This window comes from Triturus cristatus, chromosome 7, assembly GCF_964204655.1.
Source record: "Triturus cristatus chromosome 7, aTriCri1.1, whole genome shotgun sequence".
In the NCBI taxonomy this organism is placed as follows: domain Eukaryota; kingdom Metazoa; phylum Chordata; class Amphibia; order Caudata; family Salamandridae; genus Triturus; species Triturus cristatus.
The window spans coordinates 41077446-41100132 of record NC_140590.1 but is presented as its reverse complement, the minus strand read 5'-3'; the positions used below and the strand labels follow the sequence as shown (position 1 = coordinate 41100132).

General features: G+C 48.7%; 1 protein-coding gene across 1 annotated transcript in view; it reads left to right on the top strand.

Annotated features, from left to right (window-relative positions):
- Positions 1–22687, top strand: part of MEGF8 (multiple EGF like domains 8) — a 634126-nt gene that overhangs the window by 122278 nt on the left and 489161 nt on the right. The window contains exons 9-10 of the mRNA XM_085615576.1: positions 16701–16846; positions 17342–17467. Coding sequence (XP_085471702.1) covers positions 16701–16846; positions 17342–17467 — 272 coding nt within the window. The remainder of the gene's footprint in view (positions 1–16700; positions 16847–17341; positions 17468–22687) is intronic.

Sequence of the window (22687 nt, the reverse complement as noted above, 5' to 3'; positions counted from 1 at the left end):
CCCGGGAATGGACCTGGGTACTGTAGGGGCACAGGGCTCCTGCTCCTGTGCCCACACCATGGGCATAAGGCACCCAGCCAGAGGGGTGACTGACATATGCCTTGGCAGTGTAGGTGTTGGGCATGGCACACAGAGGTGGGCCATGTCGACTCTTCATTTTGTCCTGCACCCAGACACTCAGCCTGCAAAGGCAGCGTGTGTGTGTAAGGGTACAGGGCCCCTAAGGGTGGCACAATGAGTGCTGCAGCCCTTAGGGGTCTTCCCTTGTCACAAGGCCCTGGGTACCTAGGGTACCATTTACTAGGGGCTGACATGTGGCCAGGGTTTGCCAATTTGGAGTTTGTGTGTTTTAAGGAAGGAACATAGGCCCTGGGCAACTGATTGGCAGGCGTCCAGGGTACACTCAGTCAAAGTACATTCAGCAATTTAGCAAAAAGTGGGGGCATACCATGCAAGAAAGAGGGCTCTTTCTCACACAGGGCACCTCAGAGGTGCCTCCTGAAAACCTACCGACCCTGGTGTGGTCACTGACTGGCTTTAGGCAGCCTGCCAACACCAGGCATGTTTCTGGACCCCTGGGTGGAGAGCTTCTGCTCTCTGGGACCAGAAATAATGTACATCCTGGGCAGAGATGGGCCCAGTGCTCAAAGGGGAAGCTTCAAAGGCATGCTGCCTTTTTAATGTGACCCACAGCCTGTGCTGCTAGCAGCAGATGGCAGCCCCCAGTTTACACCCCCACTTTGTGTGTGAAACCCATCTGGAAAACTTAGCAAGGCTAGGAGGTGTGCCACTTTTGCCAACCTCTCCCTGTGAGAAAGTGTCCTCTTTCTGCATGCTTACCCCCAAATATTTGCTGAATTGCTAATGTGCTTTGACTAAGTGTGCCCTGGGCTCCTGCTGTCCAGGTACCCAGGGCCTATGTTCTTTCCCTAAAACTGCATTGAAGCCTAAACCCAATTGGCATCTCTGGCCACAGGTCAGCCCCTGGTAAATGGTACCACAGATACACAGGGCACTGTGACCAGAGAAGCCCTTTAAGGGCTGCAGCACTTATTGTGCCACCCTTAGAGGTCCTGTACACGCACACACGTACGTTCACACACGTACGTTCACACACGTACGTTCACACACGTACGTTCACACACGTACGTTCACACACGTACGTACACACACGTACGTACACACACGTACGTACACACACGTACGTACACACACGTACGTACACACACGTACGTACACACACACACACACACACACACACACACACACACACACACACACACGTGTTTTGCAGGCTGCATGTTTTGGTGCAGAACAAAGTGAAGATTCGACCTGCCATGCCTACAACCCACTGCCCTTGCATAGATCAGTCACTCCTCTAGCTGGGTGCACTGTAGGGGTACAGGTGCATGAGCCCTGTACCCCTACAGTGTCTTAAGTCCATTCTTAGACATTGTAAGTGCAGTGCTGCCATTAAGAGTATATGGTGCAGGGAGTTTGTCATTACAAACTCCACAACCCCATAATGGCTACACTGAAATCTGAGACGTCTGGTATCAAACTTCTCAGCACATTAAATCCACACTGATGCCAGTGCTGGATTTAATGTACAATACACGACAGAGGGCATCTTAGAGATGCCCCCTGAACCTAACCAACAATCCACATCTTGTCTGAGGGGCTGCCTAGGCCGCCACACAGCAGACATGTTGCTGGGCCCCTGGGTAGAGAGCCATCCGCTCTTCTGGGCCTGCAACAATGCACATCCTGGGCGAGGTGCTAGGTCTCCTCCCCTAGGATGGGCAGAGGAAGCTTCAAAGGCATGCCGACTTTGTGAGCTTCTCCAGGCCACTTGCTGTACTCAGCAGCTGGCCCCTACCGGTTCTAAACCCCTACTCTGGAGGAAAGACTGGCCGGAAACCCCAAGGAAGGACAGGGGGTGTGCCAGCCTCTCCCAACCCCAGGTGGGGGAGGTGAGGTGAAGCACATCTCCGGGCTCTCGCCATCTTGAGGACTGGGAGCCCTGCCCAATCAGGACTAGGCCACTGCCCCCCTCCCACAGGAGAGTGGCAGGATAGGGGGTGTACCCACCCCAGGGCAGGGACCCGCCAAGCCTGGCCTGTGCTGGAGTTGACAAAGACCACGAGGACGTCCCCCCGGCGGCTGTGACCCCGAATCTGGCCCCCAAGGACCCACCTCGATGCTCCTGGCAACGCCTGCAGCCTCATAACCAGGGACCCCCCCCCAACCGCGATCAACAGAGGTTAAGATTTCCCGACACCAAGAGGCACCCCTGCACCCGGCGCCCTGCGGCCCCCTGTGCCCAACTCCTGGGTTCCTACCTATCCTCCAACTACCCAACTTACCTCTCAAAGTGGTGGTCGCACCTGAAGAATCTTTGTACCCGAGCTTGCAGCCTTTGTTCGTTCTTGAGCTTTTCATTTGCAATCCATTGAGCGCCCGACAGCTCAAAAGCACCCTGCACCCGGCCGCCCGAGTGGCCCTGGCAGTGTAACTTCTACTCTAACCTACTTCCCTATTTGCCCTGAGAAAGTGACCAGGAGCCCAGCTCCCACAGCTGCGTGGCCTGCTATCCAGCAGCCACCAACCACGGGCGCCCTGCCTCCCATAGGATGACATTGGTCCTACCTCACTCTGCACCCGGCTGCCCCTGTGCCGCTGAGAGTGTAACAACTGTACTTACCTGACCCTGGGAGACCCCTTAGTCTATGCCCAGAACCTTAACTCTGCCAGTCGAGTACTTACCCAAAAGCCGATAACTCACTTTTCTTCCATATGGTAACATTGACTGGTTTCTTCTGAAATTTCTTCTAAGTGTGGAGTTTCTAAAACTTAAAATAGTCACCTAAAATCAACCGAGTAACGAAAATACTCACCTGCTATTAGGAGAGATCCCAGTGCTGGATCTTGGTGCCCAGCACTGACCCTGAAAGGTAATTACAACCATACTTACCTCTAACTCAATTTTCTTCAATAGGAAATCATTGACTGTTTTTCTGTGAAATTTCTTCTGTCGATTTTTGCAAACTACAAATATTCTTTAAAAATCGTACCAACTGTGAAAACTTCATTACTTACCTGTTTTAGATAGATGTCCCAGTACTGAGCCTAGGAGCCCAGAACTGGATTACAAAAGTATCGAAAACATACTTTAACTGCAACTTGAATTTCCTTCCATAGGATAACATTGCCTGTTTTTCGCTGAAAAAGTTTCAAAGTGTCCATTTTGCAAACTTACAAATATTAGTTAAAAATCGCCTGTATAACCTAAACGCATTCTCTCAACTGCTTACAGGTGGTACACTAGTGCTGGATCCAGGATCCAACACTGAGCTAGAAAACGTAACAATAACCCCACTTACCTGCTAAGTGAATTTCCTCCTATAGGATAACATTGGTGATTTTATTAGAGAAAGTGTCAACTTTTTAAAATACTGCTTAAAAATCGCAACAGTAACTAAAACGTATTTACTCGCCTGTTTCAAGGAACTGTCCCAGGACTGAATCTAGGATACAGTCCTGGAGTTAGAAAAGTAATCCTAATCAATTGCATTTACTTAGAATTTCCCATTGAGCTCAATATATAATTGTGTTTGAATTGTGTTGCCAATTGCAACAAACTGCAACTATTGCCTTCAAAAGACTATTGCCTATTGAAAAGTATTTACCTAAAGCATCTCATTCTGAGAAAGTATATTTTGATACCTATTGTTGGTTCTAAAATAAAACAACCGTATATTTTTATATACAAACCATTGGCCTAGAGTTCAGTTCTTGAGTGTGTGAGACCATTTGCTGAGTGTGTACAACAAATGCTTTACACTGTCCTCTGATACTGCCTTACTGCTCGATCAAGCTACCACTTTGGAGAGTAAGGTTATATCTAACTTTAACCTCTGCCAAACCTCTGGGGACTGTGGACTCTGTACACACTGTACCTATTTGGGAACAGTATATAGAGAGACACTTTCCTACAGTTGTCTGTTACTAAGAATTCAGGGAAACCTTCCTTCAAAAAAATCTCATTGAGAAACTCAACCACAGATCTTGACGACACTTCCCTTACAAACTTAACCTCGGGCCACTTAGAATAGTGGTCCATGAGGACCAGAGCAAACCTAGATGTGCAGATGGCAACACAATGGGAGAAAGAGGAGGGGTGTGCAACTTGGCAGCTTTGTCACAGCTGGCACAATTTACACAAGACCTCACAATTTCCTCAACATCTGTCCATGGAAGGCCACCAGAAGGAGAGACGCACTCTTTTCTTCGTCATAGTTGCACCTAAATGTCCTTCATGAGCATGTTTCATGAGTGTAGTTCTCAAAGAAAGAGGAGGTATAAGTTTGTCCCCTCTGAGCAACAACCCATCTTCAATGGTGAGTTCATCAGCAACTTGGAGAAAAGTTTTGAACTCAAAATTTAGATTCCTCTCTTTAAGCCATCCCTTCTCCACATACGTCATAACCAGAGTTGTGGAAGGATCAATAGGGAGTGCCTAACGCCAATCTTTTTCTGAAACAGCACATAATTGAGGGCGATCCACAGCTGCCACAATAAATTCTTCCTTGTCCTCCTCCCCTTTGTCTAGTTCTCTTTCAACAGTGTCAGAGGAACGTGAAAGGAAATCTGCACATCCATTTTTGTTGCCAGGGATATATTCAGCACAAAAATCAAATTGAAGTAATTTAGAGGACAGGCGTGCAATCCTCGGTGTAAAACTCCTAACATTCTTCCCACTAAGAATAAAGACCAGGGGCTTGTGATCGGTCTGGAGACAATTATTTTTCCCCAAATGAAGATTCTAAACTTCATTACAGCCCACCAGCATGCCAACAACTCCTTTTCAATAACCGAGTACTTGCTTTCGGATGGAGATAATACCCTGGAGGCAAACCCAATGGTTCTAACCTTCCCGTCTTTCTTCTGAGATAGAACAGCACCCAAACCAACATTGCTGGCGTCAACTGTGAAAATGCATGTAAGGTATGGATCATAATGTTTAAGTACTTTTGGTGAAGTAAGTTTTTGTTCGACCCACTCAAACACTCCGGCATTCATCTCTCCACTCAAACGCAACACCTTTCATCAGCATTCGTGACAACGGTCTTAGCCTGCTTGCAAAATCTGGTATGAAACACGAATAGAATTCGCAGAGTCCAAGAAAAGACTTGAGACCCGCTTTGTCAGAAGGAGCCTCGGATTTGACAATGGAGTCAACTAAACTGATCTTGGGAAGGATACCATTTTCATTGACAATATGTCCTAAATATTCATCCTCCTTGGTTCTAAACACACATTTGTCCCTACGCAACACAACATCATTTGCCTGGAACCTAGACAGACCCTCCTTAAGAACGGTGTCATGGGTAACACTATCAGGTGCAAAAACAAGGACATCATCCTGAAAAACAAATATTCCCTCAATACCCTTCAGCATACAAGACATGAGTTGCTGAAATACAGAAGCTGCTGAAGAGAGTCCAAACAGCATTCGGACATATTGGAAAGTTCCGAAAGGGGAAATGAATGCAGTTAAGTGTCTTGATTCAGGGGCTAACTACCTGATGGTAGGCAGATACGAGGTCCAGTTTCGTGAAAATCTTTGCATCTTTCAACCCTGCCAACAGTTCATTTATATTTGGAAGAGGGTGAGAGTCTACCCAGATTTCCTTGTTGAGACAGCGAAGGTCAACACAGACACTAAGTTCACCATTCTGCTTGCAAGCAACTACCAGTGGGGACAACCATAGGGAGAACTCGACTGGTTCGATGATCCCTTGGCACATAAGGAGTCAGCTCTTTTCCTAGATCTTACCTGATACTGAAAGGGAGATTTTTATGTTTGTGTTTGACAGGCTTGGCACTGTCCTTCACAACAATCCTGTGTTGGAAGTCTTTGATCTTACCTAGTTCCCCAGAGAAGACATGTGGAAACTGGTTGATTAGACTTTCAAGATCAGTATTGTCCCTCACAGCAAGGGCCTGTTCTGTAGTGCCAGGTCGGAGTACCATCCCAAACAGCCCTTGGTGAAACCATCCCAAGATGTTCAACCCTTTGTGAGCTACATACAGTTTTCCCACAATCCTTCTCCCTTTAAATTCCAAAATGTCCTCAATGTACCCTGACAAGTTTATTTCTCGACCTTCATAGGAAACAGCTTTTCGATCAGGAGGAAGTAAAGGTATTCCTGGCCATGTCACATTGTATAATTCTAATGTAATCATAGAGATGTGAGCCCCAGAGTCCACTAATAATTTCAACATACGATCCCCAACTAAAATTTCAACATAAGGATCTTTACACATTTCGGGATTAACAGTGACCCCATCATCATGTACAACAACGACCATTTCACTGAGTTCTCTAGCGACTAATTCATCATCATCACCATCACCAGGCATTACCCCATCGACAACACATTTGACAGAGGAAGGACGGAAGTTTGTTCTTCCTTTGCTGGATTGGCAGACCTGAGCAAAATGACCAGTCTTGTTACCAATATTGCAAGTAGCAAATCGAGCAGGACACTTATTGCCTTTCATGTGACTCTTGTATCCGCATTTATGGCAGATGTTGCTTTGGGAAAAGAAAGCATTCTGCTTTTCCCAAAAATTTGAACGCTGTTTGTCAGGGGGTTTGCTGTCTTTGTCTTTACTGTCTTTCACTTTGACCTCCAAGACTGTTTCATTGCCCTTGTTCTCCAATTCTTTGACAGACAAGACTGAAGTTTCAATGCTCTTTGCCACCCTGATAGTTTCCTCCAAACTAGTATTCCCCATTAAGAGAAGCTTTTGTCTACTTGTCTTATCAGCACAGTGGCAAATAAACTGATCACGCACCAGTTGGTCAGCAAAGTTCTCAAACTGGCACTCTGCCGCAAGTCTCCTCAGAGCAGTAATATAGGTGTCGACATCTGCCCCCGTGTTTTGTTTTTAATTGTATCCTGATACTCATCAAGAATGTCCTCGCCAACAATGACTGGTGGTGGAAGGTGTTTCAGGATAGCCCTCCTCTCAAATCCTAAAGAGTTCAAAAGTAGATACTTTTAGCTCTGAACCTGTTGGCACCTATGGCACCTAAATAAGTTTCAAACCCATCAAACCATTGTTTCAAATTGATGGGTGGATCACCTGGCAATTCAAGGAAAGGTGGAGGAGGACTGATCGCCTGCATGTTGAAAAAATTAATATAGCGTCAGAAATAGTCTGAAAAGGGAAGACTTTTGTACTTTTTGGAGAATCTGACGACACACTGCCAAACTGGAAGTATAGACCATTCTGCTGACAAGAGACACGTACAATCTACTGTATAGGATACGTGCGTTGGATGTAGGACACTGCACACTATTCTGATCTTGTACCACGTATACAAAATTGGTCCCAATGTTTGAGCACATGTGATGCTAAACCATCTTGAATGGCAAAAATCAACAATACCTGCAGCCCTCAGACCTCTTTGTCTGCCGCTCCTTTTATTGAATTGTGACGCACAGTCAGAAGAACAGAAATCCCTTAATTAAGGACTGCTCAGTGAACTACAATAGCCCACTGTGACGTCATAATGCACTGTGAGTCGGAAGTGCCTTCTTGCGTTTCACTATTGGAACATAAACGTGCTGACGTGAACACGTGAACAACGCATACAGCGTAACTCCTTGCTGGAACGCATGTCTCTGAATCTGTGTTCCACCAGTCAGAGACCTTATTCCTGTGGTGATCCACTAAAAGTTACTTTCCTTCAAAATTTGAAGTTGTGAAGTATGAAATACGGCGTTGTTCTTGATCCAAGTGCAATGACCAGAGACTGGATTTTGGGAGCGACGGTCATATGCTCTCCCTTTCGCCGTTCGTCGTGGTAGCCGATGATACCTCCGCTTCTGGTCGTGGATTCGATTGTGTGGCCTAGCGCTCGCCACCAAAAGAGGAGATGTGACGATGCAAGAACACCAGGTAGGTTTAACATGTATTTATTCATATAAATGCTGGGCCACAAGCAGAGCAGCCATCGGGAATATCAAGGAGACGCCAACTGACAATGTTGGAATCCCTGGCACAGAACTCCCACACAGTGAGATTCTAGGCTAGGCGGATTCCATAAATAAGCACATAATACTACACACTAGTGTCCAGGCTGAGTGGCTGCTTTCAGCTTCCACCACCAGAAAGGTTTCTGACCCCTGGATCGAGAGCCTGCTGCTCTCGGGGCCTGAAAAAATGCACATCCTGGGACGAGGTGCCAAGCCTCCTGTGAGAAAGTGCCATCTTTCATGCATGGTATGCCCCCACTTTTTGCTGAATTGATGAATGTACTTTGACTGAGTGTGCCCTGGACTCCTGCCAATCAGGTGTCCAGGGTTTATGTTCCTTCCCTAAACAAAAAGCTCCAAATTGGCAAACCCTGGCCACATGTCAGCCTCTGGTAAATGGTACCCTAGGTACCCAGGGCCTTGTGAACAGGGAAGAACTCTAAGGGCTGCAGCACTCATTGTGCCACCCTTAGAGGACCTGTACCTTAACACAAACACACTGCCCTTGCAGGCTGAGTGTCTGGGTACAAGACAAAACAAAGAGTCGACATGGCACACATGGCACACATCCCAGTGTGCCATGCCCACCACATACACTGCCCTGGCATACATCAGCCACCCCTCTAGCTGGGTGCCCTATGCCAGTGGTGTGGGCACAGGAGCAAGAGCCCTGTGCCCCTACAGTATCCAGGTCCATTCCTGGGCACTGTAAGTGCAGTGCTGCCATTTAAGAGTACGTGGTGCTGGGAGCTCGTCAAACACAAACTCCACAGCACCATAATGGCAATACTGAAGATTGAGAAGTTTGGTATCAAACTTCTCATCACATTAAACCCACACTGATGCCAGTGTGGGATTTAATGTACCAAGCACCACAGAGGGCATCTTAGAGATGCCCCCTGAAACCTAACCTACAATCCATGTCTGGTCTGAGAGGCTGCCTAGGCTGCCACACAGCAGACCCGTTTCTGGACCCCTGGGTAGGAGAGACCCTGCTCTCCTGGGCGAGGTGCTAGGTCTCCTCCCCCAGGATGGACAGGGGGAAGCTTCAAAGGCATGCTGCCTCTGTGAGCTTCCCCAGGCCACTTGCAACCCCCACTGGGGGAAACCCCAAATAAGGACAGGGGATGTGCCAGCCTGCCAACCTCACCCTCAGGTGGGGGAGGCGAGGTGAAGCACATCTCCGGGCGCTCGCCATCTTTAAGATGGGAGGCCCTACCCAATCAGGACTAGGCTACTGCCCCCCTCCCACAGGAGAGTGGCAGAATAGGGGGTGTACCCACCCCAAGACAAGGACCCATTGGTCCGGGCCCTTTACCTACCTGTAACTCACCTAAATCTAGTAATTAGGGGCTCCCTGATCCTTCCTTCTTCAGATTCCGAAATACAAAGAAGAGCAAGAAGAAAGAAGACCTGCCCTGCAGCTGCTAAGAAGAGGAAGACACCGACTGCTTTGGCCCCAGCCCTACCGGCCTGTCGATCCTTGACCTGCTCCTGCTGTAACCAAGTACATCTTGTGGCCAGCAACCTCACAAACCCCGGAGGACCTGGCTACCTTTTGGCTCTAAGCACCTGGGACTCCCATGAGTAGAGGCTCTACTCAAAATCTGCTTTTAATCCCTGGCATCAGCCTGGAACCGCGAACCCTACACACGCTGCACCCACCAAGTCTGGCCTGTGGCGGAGTGAACAAAGACCACGAGGACGACCCCACGGCGACTGTGACCCCGAGTCCGGCACCCAAGGACTTCCCTCGACGCTCCTGACGACGCCTGCAGCCTCAGAACCAGGTGCCCCCCCCAACCGTAATCAACAGAGGGTAAGATTTTCCGACACCAAAAGGCACCCCGGCACACGGCGCCCTGTGCCCAACTCCTGGGTACCTACCTATCCTCCAACTATCCAACTTACCTTAAGTGGTGGTGGCACCTGAAGAATCTTCGTCCCCGAGCTTGCAGTCTTTTTCTAAACCGGAGCTTTCCCATTGAAATCAATTGAGCGCCCGAAGGCTCAAAAGCACCCTGCACCCAGCCGTCCGAGTGGCCCTGTGTTAGAAGGGCGCCCTCCGGGAGCCCGATGGTGTCGGACTGAGCACCCCGAGGGCCACCGTTCCGTAGGAGAGTAGCCGAGCGCCGCTGAGAAGCCTCCTGGGCGAGGTCCTTCTCCTATGATCGTATCAGCCAAGCAACCCCACCACCACAAAGGGACACAACCAGGGTATCAATTCTCATAAGTCTTTATCGGTAACCAAGGCAGATTTCTATGGTAATATTTACAGGTGGATCGAGTGATCCAAAAGAGTCTCAAAGTCTTGTAGGGATGGGGTAGCAGGACAGTCTCAGTACTAGCCTGGTACGGGAACACCCTGCGCCTAGCTCTCAATCCTCGAACCGGGGGGTTCCGGGAGCCGGGACGTCGTCCGTAGGGCTCGGGGGATTGCCGCGATGAGGTCGAGCCGCGACGAGGTCAGCAGGGCTCCGATGGTTTACTTCGGCGAGGTCGAGACGCGACGAGGTCAGCAGGGCTCCGATGGTTTCCTTCTGCGAGGTCGAGCCGCGACGAGGTCAGCAGGGCTCCTATGTTCCGTGAGGGTCGTCTTCTCAGCAAGGGGGGAGCCGCAACGCAGTCAGCAGGGCTCAGAGTTCCAAGTTCCAAGTAATGAGTCTCTCTCCGTAGGGTCAGCCGCGATCCGATCAGCAGGGCTCTCGACTCCAGGATACAACTGCCGTCCTGGTTTGAGGCTGCCCCAGATATAGGTCTGGAACCCTTTGATGTCCGGACCCTTGCGCCTGGGGGGCGAAGGGGCCGGGATGGGAGAGGCCAGACACCCAGCGGGAGAGGCGCCAGCGCCCAGGAAGGCCAGAGGGCGATCGAAACCAGGGATTGGGGGACGGTTGGGGGTCCCATCGAAACTCCCCTCCTCCGGGATCGGTGAAGTGGCCACTTGGTGCCCCCTGGCCGGATCTTGGTGCCTCGATGTCGGGGCTTCGCTGGGGCCGAGGCCGGGGCGAGCCGTGTCGCGTAGGCTGGTGCGGGTGGCAAAGTACAATCTGGAGGGACCCCGAAGGGTGGGGGCTGCCCCCGTCGGGTAGGAGGGTTCGGGACCACGCCCCGAGGCCGGGTCCAACACCCTGGCAGTGTAACCTCTACACCTATCTACTTCCCCATTTGCCCTGAGCAAGTGACCATGAGCCCAGCTCTCACAGCCACGTGGCCTGCTAGTCAGCAGCCACCAACCAAGGCCCCCCTGCCTCCCATAGGATAACATTGAGCCTAACTCTCTTTGCACCCGGCTGCCCCTGTGCTGCTGAGGGTGTAACAACTGTACATACCTGACCCTGGGAGATCCCTGAGGCTATGCCCAGGACCTTTAACTCTGCCAGTCGGGTACTTACCTTAAAGCCGATAACTCAATTTTCTCCATAGGGTAACATTGACTGGTTTCTTCTGAAATTTCTTCTAAGTGAGGAGTTTTCAAAACTTAAAATATTCACCAAAAATCAGCTGAGTAACGAAAACGAAAATACTCACCTGCTATTAGGTGAGCTCCCAGTGCTGGATCGTGGTGCCCAGCACTGACCCTGAAAAATATTCACAACTGTACTTGCCAGTAACCCAATTTTCTTCTATAGGAAGTCATAGACTGTTTTTCTGTGAAATGTCTTCTGTTGATTTCTGCTAACTTTAAATATTATTTAAAAATCGTATAAATTATGAAAACGTAATTACTTACCTGTTTTGGATAAAGGTCCCAGTACTGAGTCTAGGCACCCAGTACTGGATTACAAAAATAACGAGAACATACTATACCTACAACTTGAATTTTCTTCCATAGGGAATCATTGACTGTTTTCTATGAAATTTCTTTTAAGTGTCAACTTTTAAAATAGCAAAATATTACTTAAAAATCCTAGTAGTAACTAAGTCGACTTTTATCACTTGTTTCTCAGTACTGTCCCAGGACTGAATCTAGGATCCAGTCCTGGAATCACAAAAGTAATCCTGAAAGTAATCTATTACAAACAACTTGAAACTTCCATTGAACTCAATGCATTATTGTGTTTAAAACTGTGTTGCCTATTGCAACAACTTGGAACTTTCTACAAAAGCCAATTGCATATTGCGAAAGTATTTATATAAAGCATCTCATTCTGAGAAAGTATATTTTAATACCTATTGTTGGTTCTAAAATAAAACACATATATTTTTTATATAAACCATTGGCCTAGAGTTCAGTTATTGATTTTGAAACCAATTAGCTGACTGAGTGTGTACAACAAATGCTTTACACTGTCCTCTGATACTGCCTTACTGCTCGACCAAGCTACCACTTTAGAGAGTAAGGTTATATCTAACTTTAGCCTCTTCCAAATCTCTGGAGACTGTGGACTCTGTACACCCTGTACCTATTTGGGAACAGTATAGCCACTTTCTCACTCCTCCTCCCCCAGGATGGGCAGGGTCCACGGCTTGCTGCCTTTGTGAGCTTCCCCAGGCCACTTGCTGCTCTCAGCAACTGGTCCCCACTGGTTCTGATCCCCCACTTTGGGCAGGAGAACCGGTGGGAAAAACAAGTGAGGAAGAGAGGTGAGCCCACCTCTGCCAACTCCGCCCCTCAGGTGGGAGAGGCGAGGTGAAGGACAACTCCCAGTCCCCACCATTTTGCATATGGGGGGACTCAGCCAAATAGGGAAACGCTTATGCCCCCTCCCACTGGAGGGTGGTATAATAGGGGGTGTACGCACCCCAGAGAAGGGACCCATTGGTCCCAATTATTTACTTACCTACCTGTAACACCACTAAATCTAGTGTTTAGGGGCACCCCTGTACCTTGCTTCCTCAGACAAGAACCTGCAACATGAAAAGAAAAAGGACCGAACAGGCGTGCTGAAGCTAACAAGAGGAAGACGCCCACTGACTTGGCCCCAGCCCTACCGGCCTGTCTCCACCTCGAAGCTGCTCTTGCAAATTCCCAGTGTGTCCTGCAGCCAGTAACCTCTAAAACCCCGGAGGACCTGCCTGCCTTCAACCACAACGTGAACACCGGATTTCATCATCAACAACCTCTGGCCCTGGCTGTAAACCGCGAGTCGGCACCACTCTGCACCCGCCGTCCATGGCCCAAGCTCAAGTGGGTAAACACCACGAGGTAGTCTCCCCGGCGATCCTGATCAGAGATCCAGCGATCCCTGACCTACGTCAAGCCTCTAGCTGACGCCTGCAGCATAATTCCGGAAGGTTCCCCCCCCCCCCCCCCCCCCCCAACCGCGACCAGGAGCTGGTAAGAAGATCTGAACCTAAAAGGCACCCCTGCGCCTTAGAGATGGCTCCTGAAAAACGACCAGCCTCTGGTGGGTTCCCTGACTGTTACACACTGCCTGCCACCATTGAGACATGTTTCTGGACCCCCTGGGGTGGGAGACTTTGCTCCCTGAGCCCAGAAAAAAAAGCCTTTCCTGGGCAGAGGTGGTCACACTTCCCCCAGGCCAGTAAGAGCCATCTTTGGCAGGGGAGCTTCAAAGGCCTTGCCGCCTTTCTAACACGACCCCCAGCCTCTCCTGCTATCAAGAGCAGGCCTCTTCCTGTCTCCCCTCCTTTTCGGCAGGAAGACAGGCGGGAAAATTTAGCACAGCCTAGAAGGTGTGCCCATCTCTGCCACCCCCACCAGGTGGGAGAGGCGACGTGAAGGCGAGGTGAACCCCAATCTTCAGTGCCCGCTATCATGGAGATGGCAGGCACTCTCCAATCAGGATTAGGGATTGTGCCCACTCCCCCAAGTGGGGTGAGCACACCAAGGGTGTAGTCACTCTAAGGTAATTAGCCCATTGGCTACTGACCTCATACCCATAAAACACCCCCTAAATATAGGATTTAGGGGGCAGGTCTGAACGAAGAAGACTGATTCCTGCAACCTAAGAAGAAGGATGAAAGAAAACACCCAGCAGAGAAGACTGCAGAGAAGAACTGACTTGGCCCCAGCCCTACCGGCCCATCTGCATTTTCCAGAGATCCTGCGCCAAAAGTTGCCTTGTCCTTTAGCCAGCGACGTCCAGAACCGCTGGGAGGTTTGACTACCATCAACAAAGACCGGATCTCCTGTGAACAGCAGCTCTGTTCAAAAGAATCTCCAAAGCAAGACTCTGAGCCTGCTGAGGACAAAGAAACCCGTCGCCTGGAACCACCACTGCACCCGTTGCCTACGGCCCCAGCGAGCTCCCACAGCGCTCCAGAGTCCGAGTCCACCCGTCCAGGACTCCCTGACGTCGTCTGCGGACTCTGCATGGAGCTCCCCCCCAACCGCGAGTGGCCCGGTAAGGTGAAATCCAACTTTGAAAGACATCCCAGCATCTAGCTGCCCTGCGCCCTGGAGAAGAGGACTCAAGATGCACCTACGTCCCTGAGCCCTCCAGCTTACTTGCCCTGCTGTGGGTTTCTCCCAGAAGTCTTCCTGGACTGAGCCTGCAGCCAAAATCCAAAACCGGCAACTCCCATTGAAAATAACAGGGCACCCGATGCCAAAACAGCACCCTGCAACTGCGCTGCTGCGGGTGGACTTTGTGTGCTAAACCGGATCCCCCCTTTGCCCTGAGCCTAACACCCGGAGCTTTGCCCCACAACCTTGTGGCCTGCTTGTGAGCATCCACCAACTGGAGACCTTCTGTCCCCCATTGGATAGCATTGGGCTTCAGCTCTCTGCACCTGGCTGCCCTAGTGCCGCTGAGTGTGTTCTGAGAGTGCATCCTCGACCCTGGGGGAACCCTGGTTCTAACCCCAGACTAACCACTCCCACAAATAAGTACCTGCAAACTGTTCACTTCGTTTCCTCCCATAGAATTGCATTAGCTACTTTTCCTTGACAATTCCGAAGTGTGGAGTTGGTTTGTATCAAACATTGAAAAACTGCATGACTGTTAAAACTAAATTACTTACCTTTTGTTTAGGAAAAGTTTCAGTGTGATATCTAGGCATATCACACTGATTATCAAAAGTGACTTAAAAAGTAATCCAGTAAGTAACGTGTACTGTTATCTACAAAGTAACTAAAAAGTGATTTTGAACTGTTGACTTACCTGTGAATCAACCAACTGCATTTGAACCTGAATTCAACTGTAAATCACTGCATAAGATTTTGCAAAGTATTATTTCACTTATCTACACCAGGCTTGGTCCTAGAAATAAAATAACTAAATAATATTTTTGATACAAACAACATGGTCTGAAGTTCAGTCTTTGAGTGTGTGACATCATATGGTGATTGAGTGTGTACAACAAATGCTTAACCCTACCCTCTGGTAAAGCCTTACTGCTCGACCACACTACCACAAATAGAGAGTAAGGTGCTATGTAACTTTATCTCTGCCTACCTTTGGGGTTCCACTGGACTCTGTGCGCACTGTACCTCATTTTGGTATAGTATATACAGAGCCAGCTTCTTACACCCTGCAACCGATCTACTTCCCTTCAAGCAGTGTGTATTTGAGCACCCCAGTCTCCATTGAAACCCATTGGGCAGAACTTCGATTTTGATCTTTTCACCCTGCCGCCCCTTTGCCGCTGGCTGTTCAGTGTTGGTATTCACCGGACTCTTGCTGACCTTTGGTCGTGAAGACTGGAATTGTAAGTTGCGTTCTTACCCGTGTAACCGTATTTTTGTTGTCCTCCATATGATAACATTGAACTGCTCAAATTGCACTTTCTACTTTTGAAAGTGAAAAGTATGTTTATTTAAAAACGTACTTAACTTATTGTGAAGCTCTTGGTCTTCAGATAAGATTCAAATAAAGCTTATTTTTCTAAAATTGGTGTGGATATCCATTTTGAGTGGTGTCTCTATTATTGGTCAATGTTGTGCAATACATGTCTTACAACTCTGTGCTAGGCCTAAGACTGCTCGCCCACACTACCACTAATGGAACATCTTGGGGTATCCATTGAGCCCTTTACACTTTTGGGGAATCTGTGGACTTTGTGCACGGTATAACCACCTAGTGGCATACCATATATAGAACCAGCTTCTTACAGTGCGTAGCCAGTGAAACCCATCACAGTGATTGAAGTTACTATATTTGTGTTTTTTAGGTGTTTTTTTCTCTAAAATTCCATCACCTTCCTCTATGTATGACCTTGATTTTACCTGATGCCCATATGCACGCTTTCCCAATCAATATATTTACTCTTTGCATGCTTTTGTAATCTAAATCCCTAATCTCATCCCTTTATCAATTACCTCTGCCATCTTTGTTCAGTATTATTCACTCTTTGCTTTGTGCAGTCTCTCACAAGTCTTCATCACTCTCCTTTGGACATGCTGTCAATATTACAACAGGTCTTTAATCTCTGTCCGTTCTTTAATTTCCCCAATTTGCATCTCCTAACTCTTTGCGCACTTCCAATTTCTCATGTCTTTTTCTGCATTGCACACACTCACTGCCCCTTATGAACTCTAAACCATGCTCACTCACCTCTTTTATGGCGTAGATAGAGTATCGTGAGAATCTTTCCTGCCTGTCTTGTTAGTATGATTAATCTCCAGCAGCGGTGTAAAACTTTGTGATGGTTCGTGTTCAATCCCTCAACATTAATTTCTCTCCATTCTTGCACCTTCCTCTCTTTACTCTCTAGCTGAGATCTTTCTTGTTCCTTCTGCAGGTTTAGCATGCGTGTAAATACCACTGACCTATTCCACGTTGATCTACATTACTGGACCACGCTGAAATCCAAAGATGGAAATAGTGGACCCCGAGAGCGGGCCTTTCACTCGGCCACTGTCATCGGCAGCTACATGGTTGTGTTCGGTGAGTACATGCTGGCGCTCATTTTCACTATTTTTTTCTGCTCATGGTACTTTTTAGTGGGTACTAGAAAAGCATACCCTTCCCTCTCCCCTACCATTTTTTTAGCCCATATACTATAGATATACCATAGAGTGAGTACCATAAGAACCATGTCTTTCACTCTTCGCTCGTCTTCAGCCAATGATGCTGTTCTGCGAGTACCGTAGGAACATTCCTTTTGCTCATCTGTTGAACTTCTTTTGACAACAACAGCCAGTTTTGAGTATCACAGGAATGTTTGTCTTGTGCTCTGCATCATTTTTGGTGTTTCACTGCATGGTACTGTTCTGTGAGTGCACACAATGGCTTTTGCTTCGCCACCCTTGTGTAGTATTGTTTGAGTTTGGGAATGCTTGTGACTTGGAGTCTTCCGCCCGCAGCTTCAGGCTGGTACTGTTAGAACGGTTGGCATTGTTTGGGTCTTTTTTCCCCTAATTTCTTTTTTTTTTTTACCAGGTGGTAATGTGCACATCCACTATCATGAGGAAAAGTGTTACGAGGATGAAATCTTTTTCTATCACCTTGGCTGTCATCAGTGGGTGTCGAGCAGGGAATTGACCCGTCTGATTCATAATTATGACGGTAAGCCTAAATCAGTGTGCATGTAGACATTGGGGAAGCGTTTGAACGATAGAGAGGAGGGGAGAAGAACACTGGACCACAAAGGGTGGGGGCTCGCTAGGGTTTTTCCATTTCTACCCTGAGCCCAGGTACTGGCTGAAGACCTCGTTTCCTTTTCTGTTCATTCCTTTTCGAGACTCCTGAGGTTTTCCCTCTCGAGGCTCGGATGGAATGAGCAATCTTCTAAGAATGCAAGAGTAGGAAATGGGTCTTTAGTTGTGTGGCCGTCACAAGTAATGGATCTGCGTTTATCCTCCACTGGGAACCAAACGCCCCAGTGTAGCTCTTGGTTCTCATATTGTGGTGTTGCAGAGCAGTCCAAGGCCTACTCAAGGGAGGTGGTGTGGGCTCGTAATCACAAATCACAGGTGCACAATTACACTCAATAAATGACTGTCCAGCTTGTGCTTTTACTTTTGAAAAGGAATAAGTAAATTTATTACACACATGTGAGAAAGTGCCATCTTTCTTTCATGGTATGCCCCCTCTTTTTGCTGATTGCTGATGTACTTTGACTGAGTGTGCCCTGGGCTCCTGCCAACCAGATGCCCAGGTCCTGTGCTCCTTCCCTAAACCCAATTGGCATCTCTGTCCACATGTCAGCGCCTGGTAAATGGTACCCAGGACCCATTGCCCTGTGACCAGAGAAGGCCCCTAAGGGCTGCAGCACTTATTGTGCCACCATTAGAGGCCCTGTACCCTGACACACACACACACACACTTCCTTTGCAGGCTGAGTGTCTTGGTGCAGAACAAAACAGAGTCGACATGGCACACATCCCTGTGTGCCATGCCCATAAACAGACTGCCCTAGCATACCTTAGTCACCCCTCTAGCTGGGTGCACTATGTCAGTGGTGTGGTTACAGGTGCATGAGCCCTGTGCCCCTACAGTACCCAGGTCCATTCCTGGGCACTATAAGTGCAGTGCTGCCATTATGAGTATATGGTGCTGGGAGGTTGTCATTACGAACTCCACAGCACCATGATGGCTACACTGAAGACTGAGAAGTTTGGTATCAAACTTCTCAGCACTTTAAACCCACACTGATGTCAGAGAGAACTTAGAGTTGCACCCTGAAACTAACCCTCAACCCGTGTCCTGACTGAGAGGCTGCATAGGCTGCCACCCAGCAAACAGGTTGCTGGCCCTCTGGGTAGAGAGCCATCCGCTCTCGTGGGCCTGCAACAATGCACATCCTGGGGCGAGGTGCCAAGCCTCCTACCACAGGATGGGCAGGGAAGCTTCAAAGGCATGCCGCCTATATGAGCCTCCCCTGACTACTTGCTGTACTCAAGAATTTATCAAAGGGAGGGAGTGAAGAGGTACTGGAATATAACCTACCTCCTATATGATTATGTAATAAACAAAAGTGGTTCTACCCTATCTAAAAGTAATAGTGTTTTCCGTGACACCTCATGGATCACTCATTTTCACCTTATTTACCATCACTTAAAATTAAAAATAAATAAATATTATTAATTTTCACTTTTAGATAGGGTAGAGCCACTTTTGTTTATTACATACTTGCTGTACTCAGCAACTGGTCCCCACCAGTTCTGACCCCCACTCTGGCGGGAAGACTGGCGGGAAAACCCAAGGGAGGAAAGGGGGTGTGCCAGCCTCTGCCAACCCCACCCCTCAGGTGGGGTAGGCGAGGTGAAGCACGACTCCGGGCTCTCGCCATCTTGAAGATGGGGAGCCCTACCCAATCAGGACTAGGCTCCTGCCCCCCTCCTACTGGAGAGTGTCAGGACAGGGTGTGTACTCACCCCAGGAAAGGGACCCATTGGTCCCTGACCTTTCCCTACCTGTAATGCCCCCAAATTTTGTATTTAGGGACACCCTGAACCTTCCTTCCTCAGATCCCGAATCCGAAACAACAAGAAGACCTGCCGTGCAGCTGCTAACAAGAGGACGACACCAACTGCCTTGGCCCCAGCTCTACCGGCCTGTCGACCCTCGAACCTGCTCCTGCTAAACCCCGTCGTCTCCAGTGGTCAGCAACCTCGAAAACCCCAGAGGACCTGACTTCCTTGCTCATCTAGACTGAGACTCCCACGAGCAGTGGTTCTGCTCAAACAAGCAACAACCCCTGGTGCCAGCCAGGAACCGCGAATCCAGCACACTCTGCACCCGCCGAGCCCAGCTTGTGCCTGAGTGAACAAAGACCACGAGGACATCCCCCCGGCGACTGTGACCAAGAATCCAGCACCCAAGGACCCTCCTCGACGCTCCTGACGACGCCTGCAGCCTCAACTCCAGGGCCCCCCCCCCCAACCGCGACCAGCAGAGGGTAAGATTTCCCGGTGCCCTGCGGCCCCCTGTGCCCAACTCCTGGGTGCCTACCTAACCTACAGTTCCCCAACTTACCTCTTGAAGTGGTGGTCGCACCTGAAGAATCTCCATCTCCGAGCGTGCAGCCTTCGTTCATCTTGCAGCTTTTCCATTGAAATACATTGGGCGCCCGATGGCCCAAAAGCACCCTGCAACCAGCCGCCCGAGTGCCCCTGGAAGTGCAGCATCTGTCCTATTCTACTTCCCCACTTGCCCTGTGTAAGTGACCAGGAGCTCCCCTCCCACAGCCGTGTGACCTGCCTGCTAGCAGCCACCAACCAAAGGCCCCCCTGCCCGCTGTAGGCTAACATTGGGCCTACTCTCTCTGCACCCGGCTGCCTCTGTGCCACTGAGGGTGTAACAACTGTACCTACCTGACCTTGGAAAAACCCGGAGTCTTACCCCAGAACCTTAACTCTGCCAGTTGAGTACTTACCTGAAACCGATAACTCACTTTTTTCTCCATAGGGTAACATTGACTGGTTTTCACTTGGAAATTCTTCTGTGTCGAGTTTTGAAACTTTAAAATATTCACTAAAAATCACCCGATCAACGAAAACGAAATTACTCACCTGTTACCAGGAGAGATCCCAGTGCTGGATCTTGGTGCCCAGCACTGACCCTAAAAAGTAATTACAACTGTGATTTTCAGATAACCAAACCTTCCTCCGTAGGATAACATTGCCTGTTTTTTGCCAGAAATTCTTGTCGATTTTTGAAACATACAAGTATTCCTTAAAAATCGCCTGTATAACAAAAACGATTTCTTTCAACTGTTTACAGGAGATGCACCAGGGCTGAATCCAGAATCCAGCCCTGAGTGAGAAAAACCTATGCAAAGTAATTGATATTGCATTTACTTAGATTCCCATTGAGCTCAATGTTATAATTGTGTTTAACTTGTGCTGCCCATTGCAACAACTGTAACTACTGCATTTAAAAGTCTATTGCTTATTGAAAGTATTCAACTAGAGCATTTCATTCTGAGAAAGTATTTTGATACTTACTTTTGGTTCTAAAATAAACTAACTATATATTTTTATATACAAAACAATTGACCTAGAGTTCTGTGCTTGAGTGTGAGAGACCATTTGCTGACTGAGTGTGTACAACAAATGCTTTACACTGTCCTCTGATACTGCCTTACTGCTCGACCAAGCTACCACTTTAGAGAGTAAGGTTATATCTAATTTTAGCCTCTGCCAAACCTCTGGGGACTGTGGGCTCTGTGCACACTGAAACTTACTTTGGTGCAGTATATACAGAGCCACTTTCTTACAACACACTAAATACTACGCAGCAATTTACGAGCAAGAGAATATTTCTATGCCTGTGTAGGTGATTGGTGTCATCAAAGTTACCTTTAGCATGAAATACTACTTTTAACATAGCCCCTGAGGGTAACGCAATTTTAATCACAACATTTATGCAACTATAGTTCTCACTCATAGAGGATGCCTGCAGCATCAAAACTTTTATCAAAAATAAAAATGCTGCATTCTCTGAAATAGTCCCTGTGAGAAAATGGGGTTCTGTTGCAGTACCCCCCCCCCCCCCACCCCCCGCCTCACTTTTTGCCTGGCTTTTAATGCAACTTTGACTGGAGTGCACTGGGACCTTGCTGTCCAGGTTCCCAGTACCAGTGTTCTTTCCCTAAAACTGTTCCACAATTGGCCCTCCAGACCGTATGTCCCTTGTAAATGGTACCTGGGTACCTAGGGCATTGGGACTGATGAGGGCACCCTAGGCCATGTAGACTGCCTCTGCGGCATGCATGTCCTAGTTCATACAAACGACAGTCAACATGCCAACTAACACTGCCTAAGGCATTGGTAAGTCACCTCTCAAGCAGCTCTTACAGCCCTAAGGCAGGGTGCACTATATCACAGGTGTGGGCATATATGCATGAGCAGATATGAAGAGCCAGGGAAGCCATAGAGACTACATGGGCGGGAAACTCGAGTTTCAGAGCACAATAGCTTCCCTGAACACAGGAGCGCTTAGTGCTAAACTACTTCTCTCAGTAAACCCTCACTGATGCCAGTGTGGGATTTATTGAAACATGTACTCAGAGAGCACCTTAGAGGTGCCCCCTGAAAACCTACCAACCCTGGTGTGATCTCTTTAGGCAGCCTGCCACACGCAGACATGTGTCTGGACCCCTGGGTGGAGAGCCCCTGCTCTCCGGGACCAGAAACAAAGCACATCCTGGCAGGTGTCACACGCTCTCCCCCAGGGTGGACACAGTGCTCTAGAGGGAAGATTCAACGGCCGCCTCCTTTGCAATGCGACACTCAACCTCTGCTGCTAGCAGCAGATGGCAGCCCTCTATTTAGACCCCCACTTTGGGTGGGAAAACCAACTGGAAAAACTAGGAAGAATAGGAGGTGTGCCCACCTCTGCCAACTCCACCCCTAATGTGTAGGAGGCGAGGTGAAGCACATCTTTCTTTCCCCGCGATCTTGAAGGTCGGGGACTCTTCCAATCAAGGCTAGGACTATGCCCCTTCCCACAGGAGCGTGGCATAATTGAGGGTGTAGACACCCCGGGTAAGGTGCCCATTAGCCCTACCGGTCACTCCCTTAAATTGCCCCCAAATGTACTATTTAGGTGGCTCCCCCAGATACTGAAAATAGTTCCTGCTGACTAAAAAAGAAAAAGGCTTAAGAAGACGCTGCTTAGAAGAAGATTGAAGACACCCACTGCCTTGGCCCCAGCCCTACCGGCCTGTCTGCAGCCCTCAAAAGAAACTACGCCTGGTTAGCAGTCTGCGACCTCCACAAACCCTGGAAGGACTGCCTGCCTCCGAAAAAGATCAGAACTCATGAGGACAGCGGCTCTGTC